General features: G+C 38.9%; 2 protein-coding genes across 3 annotated transcripts; both read left to right on the top strand.

Annotated features, from left to right (window-relative positions):
* The first annotated feature begins 946 nt into the window (after positions 1–946).
* Positions 947–5,757, top strand: LOC103931077 (kinetochore-associated protein KNL-2 homolog). Of its 2 annotated transcripts, none has more exons than XM_048573571.1 (11): positions 947–1,214; positions 1,324–1,409; positions 1,537–1,681; positions 2,302–2,359; positions 2,485–3,564; positions 3,653–3,966; positions 4,061–4,139; positions 4,538–4,596; positions 4,904–4,958; positions 5,237–5,279; positions 5,425–5,757. In XM_048573571.1, exons 1-10 carry the CDS (start codon positions 1,140–1,142, stop codon positions 5,272–5,274), a joined length of 1,989 nt encoding a protein of 662 aa, XP_048429528.1. In that variant the 5' UTR covers positions 947–1,139; the 3' UTR covers positions 5,275–5,279; positions 5,425–5,757. The 2 variants fall into 2 exon arrangements, with proteins under 2 accessions (XP_048429528.1, XP_009338766.2); XM_009340491.3 differs by having other exon boundaries at positions 948–1,214; positions 2,245–2,359.
* A 479-nt stretch (positions 5,758–6,236) lies between these two features.
* Positions 6,237–6,782, top strand: LOC103931078 (histone H4). Its single transcript, XM_009340492.3, is given in 2 exon segments — positions 6,237–6,577; positions 6,579–6,782. Coding segments are annotated over 2 exon segments (309 nt in total). The 5' UTR covers positions 6,237–6,335; the 3' UTR covers positions 6,646–6,782.
* Positions 6,783–8,917: the final 2,135 nt, after the last annotated feature.

The raw sequence follows: 8,917 nt of genomic DNA, 5'->3' as shown, positions 1-8,917 counted from the left end.
ATTACTGCAATTTATTCTTAAAAAATAGGGTTAATCTTAGTGTACTACCCTAAACTTTCTTGGTTTTCAACATTTAGTACATGAAATTTTTTTCGTCTTGGTCTGGTATCTAAAGGTATAATTCTGGGACACTTTTATACATCTGTTAAGTTTTCCGTTAGAACTTCTGTTAACTGATGATGTGGCACCCATGTGGACAATAACTGGACACCATGTGTCAATATGGGCCAACTTGAATATTAAAAAAATAAATATACAAAAACACAAAAAAAATAAAAAAAAACCATCTGTCTCCTACCTCATCCCCCCACACGCTCTCCTTCCTTCTCTCTTCTACAACTTGCACCCCTTCCCTCCTTTCTCTCTTCTGCAACCTACACCACCCTCCATTCTCTCCTTTGCAACCCGTGCCCACCCTCCCCCCGCACCCAACTCAACAAAATCCCACCTAATGGAATTCCAATTCAACAAGAAACCCATCCAATTTCTGAAATTTATCAAAAAACCCAGTTGACCCAAATCCCAATTTTGGATAAATTCCCAATTACTAATTGATTCTTAAGCATTCCTAGCCCCTACCACCACCCCACTGGACTCCGACAATGGCACGTGGTGGCTCCCTTGCTTCTGTTCTTCTCTCTCCTCAAGTGGCTCGCGAACCGTAGTTGCTCTGGATCATATTTCAAATTTTTGTTCCTTAGATTTTGGGGATTAGGGTTTTTGCAAAGGGTGAAGGTGAAGAGGATGGAGGAGAGCGAAGGGAGGGGAGGTGGGTCGGGTATAGAGCGTTGGGTGGGGGCAGAAGAAAGAAGGGAGGGACTGGGGGTGAGGTGAGGTAAGAGAGGTGGGTTTGGGTTTCAGAGGAGATGAGGGAGGGTGGTGCGGGTTGTATAGGAGAGAAGGGAGGGTGTGAGTTGCAGAAGTTCTAACGGAAAACTTAACGGATGTATGAAAGTGTCACAAAATTATAATTTTAGGTGCTAGACCAGGACGAAAAAAATTTTATATACCAAATGGTAAAAATAAAAAAACTTTAAAGTTGTAAACTGAGGTATTCCCAAAAAAAAAAAATATAACAATCGCGCCCTATTTTCGTCTTTCCCGATTGACCCATTACCCGAGTTTCACTCTCATGAGCCATGGCTTCCACTCCTGCCGCGAACCCAACCGTCCACGGCGGCGACAACGCTGATGGCTCCTACTTTCAGAAAACAGTAACTCCTTTATCTACTTCTCCACAACTTAATTTCTGTCATTTCGTATGTATGTGTGTGTGTGTGTGTATATGTAACTATTGAAAAATATTTTTTTGAATTTCTAAAGGTATGTCTGCACGATTGGTGGTTGATTATAGCCGAAAATGACGTCGGAGGGAAGGGGCTAGCCGTCGCCGGCGTGACTTCTAGAGAGTGAGATACATTTCACTGATCTAGGGTTTTATTATTTTGATTTTTGTAATTTGATTATTTTGAGCTCTTAGTTTTTATAATTCTGTTTTTGAAGGACTTAATTGTTAATTGTGCTGTTGAATTTCAGGAACGAAGCCAGGAGAGTGTTTTCGTCTGCACCAATAAGTAAAAGATTCGATATTTTCACTCTGGAGACGGTGGATGGCATCTGTGTAGCCATCAAAGGGTTCATAAACGAGCAGAAGACTATCGAAAACGGGTTTCCGTCTGAGGTAGTACTCGATAGTTGTTAATATTGCTCTTCTTTACTGATTTTGGTTGACATTGCGAATATTGTGTTTTAATGTTTTTCGGTACAAATTTAGTTGTGAATTTTGGGTTTGACTGGATATGTTGAAAAATATATGCATTCGAGAGTGTTGGGGACTCACAAATGCTGTAGTTACTGAGTATTGGGAACCGTCATTAATTCGGATCCATATTGGGATATTGATGCTTTGAACAATCAATTAATGGTAACTTAGTATTTAGCTATGAATATCGGCATTAAGTATAATTATGGAGAATGCGAAATTACCCTTGTCTTGGTTTTACAAGCACAAGTGAATGATGAGCACTCAATGTGTCTGTATCAAAGTCTAGTAAATTTACTTTGGCCAATTCAGCCGTTGCTTTGCTTGTTCGTGCTATGAGCCCTACTAACCAGTAGAAGGGTCGACCTGTAATTTTTTGTTGTTGACTAACATATTCTCACAAGTTACAAGTTTGGGATTCCATCTTATATCATTAAAATTTGGGACATTCCCAAATGATGTTTGCGGCTGATCCTAAACAGGTTTTTAGTCATTTTGTTTTTGGCTTTCCTCCTGACTGGGAACAATGTGTTGTAAAGTTCTTTGGAGGAGATTCTAGCATTGCTGGAGCTGGTCCTGAAAGTACTTCTCATTCAGGCAAGTTAGCTGCTCCTCCGGGAAGTAACACATTAAAATATCCAAATGTGTACTATTCATTCCTAAATTTTCTTCGCAAACTAATTTTCTACGTTAGTAATTTAAATATTTTCTCTCTTTCTCAGGAGTGGATGCAGGCACAGAAAGTTCTGCTCCGACTGCTGTGCATTTTGATCTGGAAGAACCTCCACATGAACAGCTCTCCTCTGAAGATAGGCATGGTGTTGAAGTCACAAAGCAATCTTCTAAGCCATTTATAAATGTTGCTGTTGATGACACAGAAGTTGATGACATGCCCAAGCATGCTGCTGAGGAGGAAACAGGAAGAGCGAATTTTGGATCAGGAGATTTTCAGGGTATTGGTAGACCAACGAATCTGGAAAGCAATCAGAAGAAACCTGTATCCAGATGCTTTACGAAGAATAAGATTACAAAAACTAGTGTGGCGTCAGAGGCCATTGAGAACCTTGGTGGAGCATCGGTTGCAACTATTCAGTCTGGAGAGAAAGTGGACATATCAGAGGAAGATCCAAGACTTTCTTTGGGTGAACTGTTCAGAAGTTTGTCAAATCTTTTAAGTAGTAAGGGGAAAGAGAAGCAAATGCTGGAAAGTGGATTGAACTGTGAGAGAAATACAGTGGATTCTGTTCCACTTCCAGCAGTCTCTAAAACTGCGAGCAACACTTTAGAAAATGACAATTATAAGGGGAAGGGGAGAAGTATGTCCCATCCTTCTGCTTCTGAGCTTCAAGAACCAAGTACAGTGGATTCTGTTCCAGCAGTTGCTAAAACTGTGAGCTGTTCACAAAATGGTAATTGTGAAGTAGGAGGGAGAAGTATGTCTTGTCCGTCAGATCCTGAACTTCAAGAACCAACTACATTGGATTCTGTTCCGGCAGTCTCTAAAACTTTGAGCAACACTTCACAAAATGATAATTGTGATGTAGGAGGGGGAAGTATGTCCCGTCCTTCAGATCCTGAGCTTCAAGAACCAACTATAGTGGATTTTGTGCCCACAGTCCCTAAAACTCTGGGCGACACTTCAAAAAATGATTATTGTGAAGTAGGAGGGAGAAGTATGTCCCAGCCTTCAGATTCAGAGCTTCAAGAACCAAACGGCGGGAACGTGATAAAAAGACTAGATTTTGACTGTCTAGAAGATTTGGAACCCACCGGCATTGGAAAACAGGGACCAACAGCTCAAGGTAGGGTGCATGCTGGGAACAATTTGATAAGCTTTTTCACCCTCTGGCCTTCTCTTGAACTAATCAAACTGACAAATTCATGTTGCAGTTGGAGAAGGGGCAGTTAACGCCATAACAGAAAACACATCCAGGAAGAAAACTAGGAGAAGAACTACCAATATTGTAGTTGGAGAAGGACGAATTGACGCCAAAACAGAAAACACACCCAGAAAAATGAGTAAGAGAAGAACTACCAATATTGTAGTTGGAGAAGGACAAATTGACGCCAAAACAGAAGACACATCCAGTAAAAAGAGTAAGAGAAAAACTGCCAATATTGCAGTTGGAGAAGGAAAAACTGATGCCAAGAAGGAAAACACACCCAGGAAGAAAGCTAAGAGGAAACCAACCTTTGATGCTGCGGTAAGCTGGCTGTAGTAAAAGCAAGTTAATTGTCACGTATCTCCAATGGTCTTGTTATTATGACATTTATGTTGACTTTTTAACGTCTGCTTAGGAATCTCCCACTCCAGAGGAGAACAAGAAAGTGTCTATCGTTTCTCCAGAATCTTTGAATTTGAAACGGTCCAGAACAGGTTAGTTTGTGCGACTCACTTTCTCTCTTCCCCCTTCACACACATTCAATCACACAACGGTTCTACTTTTCTTTTACTATATGTATCCTTAGTCTGTCAGTTAATATCATCACCAAATGAAATACACAAGCCCAGTTATAGTTACCATGGCTAGATATATGAGGGAACTTTGGATGCACACTTCTGTTCAAATGAATGGTTCATAGCATTTGGAACATGTCTCTCTAGTATTTTCAGTTTTGTATTTTGTTAAAACAACAGAATTTTAATTTGTACTGTTCTATTTATTTATTTATTTATTATTTTTTGTCAATATCACTTTGTTTAATTGATTTTGTTTGTGACAGTGTATCAGCAAACAATGAAAGTTATAAAAATGTGATTTCTCTATGTTGCAGGGAGACTACTTCTACCCACCATGGAGTTCTGGCGGAATCAAGCGGCAGTCTATGACTTGGTTTTTCCCTACCTTTCCTTTCTTGCTTTATTCATTTTCCTTTTATGTTAGCTTTCGCCTGCAACTATGTATGCTGCACACTCACTGGTGGATAGGTGGAAAATATGTAGTAGGGTTTGATTTATCAAAATTACACCAACTTATCCAAAAAGAAAAATAACTCTTTTGAGTCGTACTTGTACCACACTATGTAGGGGGGTTTGCTACATAATTTCTTTTTATAATTTATGTCTACTTCCATAATTTTGTAGTCTGACTAATTATTAGCTTGAAGGTACATTGACACTCTCTTGGGTTTTATTTTTAGGATCGTAACATTACTGGAATTCAGGATGACCGACCTGTAGTAACACCATCAAGAGGTTTGTCCCTTATAAACTGTATTTAGCTGGCAACTCTTTTCCCTCCTAAACATAGTAGCGTTTAAAGTTGACTGCTTCTGCTATTCTCTAGCTGGCGATATATCAATAGAATAAACTGCAACTGGGGGTTTGATACTGATTTTAACTTGGTGCTTTCCGGGTTTCTTTCATTGATTACTGACTCTATAGTTTCCTCTACCGTTTTGTGGATTTAATCTGCTTCTTGGTTTGGTTTACTGTAATACATGCCGATTATTGCATGCGTCGCATGTTTTCAGGCAGCAAATCTGGGTCTCAGAAAAGCAGACTACGATGATAGAGGTTGGTTTTCTAGCAAAATTTTAGACTCATTTCCTTCCTTGTTGTAAGAATTGTTGGTATCCAAAGTGAGCTGAATACAATCTCAAAAAAATTCAAGTTACGTTGACAAGAATCACCAGTTTAACGTTTGACTTTGTCATTGTAGAATCTGAACACAGGTTACGGGTTGGAACAAGAATCTCAAGGAGTTTGGGGCGTACTAAAAGCAAAGAGGCACGTGTCAGGGATTCTAACACGGATGGGAGAGATTAGAGGCTGTTAACTCATGTCAAGCTGACCGCTACTCGATGATAACCATTTTGGAAAACTGCACGAGTATGTATAGGAGACAACCTGAACTCGGATCTATCGTTTCTACTCTACGCATTGGATTTAAGTGAATCGTTGTATTGTCGTGATTATTTAGAGTGCTTTTGTAACCCATGTAGACTAATCATTGCAATTCAACAATAATGACTTATTTCGTTCGTTCGTCTAATTTGGAACTCTGCGGCAAATACAGATTTGCCGCAGAGTTAAATTACGTGCAAATTTTCTTGAACAATGAGGGAAGTGAGTCATTTGTCCTTGGGGTCTCGTTTGGTATTCAGACATCAATCGGAAGGATTTTCAATCTTGCAGTTGAACTTGAACCATTTTCAAGCATCAACTCAATCCGAGTCACCCCGATTTCTCGGACGTAGATAACGCTTATATCCAACGGTTCACAGTCCTTATTATCGAAAACACACAAAACTCGCCACGTCATTGGTCCTCGTGAACCCACAGTCCGCAAAGCATCTACAAACTCCACACCAGTCGTCGAACCAAACACAATCCACGGTCCCCCATCACCCAAACCCACGGCACGGATCGCAACCCTTAACCGTCGATTGCGCCCAATCCAACAGTCCTCGCGTTCCCCCCAAATCTCACGTAAAGAAACACAACCCACGTATCAAAGCTCCCAAACCTCTCTATATAAACCCCCTCCACCTAACCTGTCCGACGCAATGCCTCGCTCTCTCAATTCGGATATCGGATCCCAAACCAAACCCTAATTTCATCTCCGCGGCAATGACTGGACGCGGCAAGGGAGGCAAGGGGCTAGGCAAGGGAGGAGCCAAGAGGCACAGAAAGGTGCTGAGGGACAACATCCAGGGTATCACCAAGCCCGCCATCCGCCGTCTGGCTCGCCGTGGCGGCGTCAAGCGTATCAGCGGCCTCATCTACGAGGAGACCCGCGGAGTGCTCAAGATCTTCTTGGAGAATGTGATCCGGGATGCCGTGACTTACACCGAGCACGCCCGGAGGAAGACTGACGGCGATGGACGTTGTCTATGCGCTCAAGAGGCAGGGCAGGACTCTGTACGGGTTCGGGGGTTAGGTTGTTGGGTATCGGATTGGGGATTCATGTAAATTGGTCGGTTGGTGTGGTGGTTGGGTAGATTTAGTTAACCAATTTCTAAAATTTAATGTTTTTTAGTTTGGATTTTAATGGAACATGAATCTATTTTCAGTCCAGCTATAGAATGAAATTTCTGTTAATTTTATCCATTTCGTTTCTATCGAAATTGTATTTGGATGCTTGTGTGTTGGGTAGTTAGGTTGACAAATTGTTACGAGCTTGATTAATTAAGTTGATTCGTACTTAATCAAATAATAAGTAGAGTCGGGTTAGGTAGGTGTTCAACATATTTAAGAGACCGATTGAAATCCAATTCTTGGCCCACTTGCCTATCTTGGGTAACTGGACCAAGGTAGTGGGCTCGTCGAATCGTTGAAATGGGCTGAACAAGTATATTATTAAAATTGTTTGGTCTAGCCTACGATAAAATCCAGTCAAATGGGCTCATATGCCACAGCAAAGTTCTCTTGGAAATGTCGGGTCATAGGCCTAAAACTGACATTTGAGCCCAAATGCTCCTTGGATTGCCACTCGACTACATGACTTTAAAATTTCTTGGCTTGTGAGCTCCACATGGTATCAGTTGTAATAACAACCAAGGCCATGTCTAATTATTAAAGCAGTAGACGCAAAAAGAAAAGCACTTCTAATAAGGCTAGAAAATACAACTTTGATGGGATTTAATAATTATGGTTGGTTTGGTATCGTTGTGTTTTGAAAAAAAATTGATTCTGTTGTGCTGTGAGAATAAGCTCATTTTTGTTGTTTCATATTTTTAGCTTTTTTTCACTCAAATTTGTGAAAATTAGCTGTTTTTATATGTTTACCGAACACTTTTTTGAGCTCAGTTTTTTTTGATACCCACTTTTTATAAAAATATCTCAATACCAAACCAGTACTTAGTTGAGGGAGATTCTGTGACGAAGAGTGAAAAATTCAATTCTGGCAACCCAACACAAATTTTCTCTTGACAAGCAAGCAATCATTTTGTTGTACACCAAACTTGTTTACAGATGAGTTTGATCAAATCAACTGCAAGCAAGTTCCCTTAGAGTAGGTTTCATTGTTAAGGGCATTCATGAAATTAGACGTTAAATAAAATTAATTTTGGCTATATATGATAAATAGGGTTTAGATGGATAGTTGTTGAGTTTAATTAAGCTACTTCGAAATACAAATTGATGAGGGATGAGGGTATATATGACATTTTCCACACTGCTTAATTTAGGTTAAAGGGCTTAGTTTTCATTACAACGAATAAATTGTACACGTAAAGTTCATATCATATAGTTTGGGATCTTAACATATGAAATGAAGACATATATGTAGATATAGTCTCAGCATCAACATATATTATCCAAAGCATCTGTCGGATGAATCCAATGTAACACCTTTCCATAATTATATATACGACCCAATAATCAATCCTTTTCAATTACTTACCTTGGATTCTCTTGTGGATGCTAATGGCATCAATTTTCATGTTTAATTACGCTCCTACTAATTAGGGTTTGCGGGAGAGTTCTATTATTATTCAATTACTCAAGGAGGTGATGAATCTTATGTGGTTATTCTCATCAATAATTTCATGCTTCAAATTGTAGAGTAATATTTATTTGGCTCTGAAAACTTACCTTCAATCTTACTTTTCCTTTTGAGATTCAAATTTCGTCATTTAACTCTCTTGAAACTTGATTTTTTCTCCACTTTGATGAGATTCTGTTTATGCTGTCAAACGTGTTTGATTTCTTAATCAAACCTAACCTAATCAAGACCTTTATTGCAGACACCTTTATTGACAAGGTTTGTCTTTGAAAAGTCATCAATGCATGCGTGGAAAAATCATTGAAATTCACTATATAATCTGCGTACATAGATCTTACGTGTGCATGTCTAGAATATGTATGCCTTGTTATTATAATTTATAAATTATTATTTTTTAGGGAGTATTAACGAAACCTTCGATACTGTTCACTTTTAGCGAAAAATCATATTTTTACATTTTCTTTGTACTATTTACTACACCTTTATTTGTCATTTTTTATTAAAACTATACTTTTTATTTATTTATTTATCATTTTTCATTAAAACTAAATTTTTTTTAGACTTTACTTTAGTTTTCCTTATTTTTTATCTATGTTAAATTTGATAGAGTACTACATTGGTTACTTAGTTTTAAAATTGTCTAACATGATACCAAATTTCTCGTTGAAAGTTGAGATTGCACTCTAACACATAAAATTGCCAGCGA

Source organism: the organism of the source record quoted next, unplaced genomic scaffold (genome assembly GCF_019419815.1).
Source record: "Pyrus x bretschneideri cultivar Hongxiangsu unplaced genomic scaffold, Pyrus_bretschneideri_v1 Contig11, whole genome shotgun sequence".
NCBI lineage: Eukaryota > Viridiplantae > Streptophyta > Magnoliopsida > Rosales > Rosaceae > Pyrus > Pyrus x bretschneideri.
The sequence above is the reverse complement of the archived record's forward strand: the minus strand, read 5'-3'. Positions and strand labels throughout refer to the sequence as shown.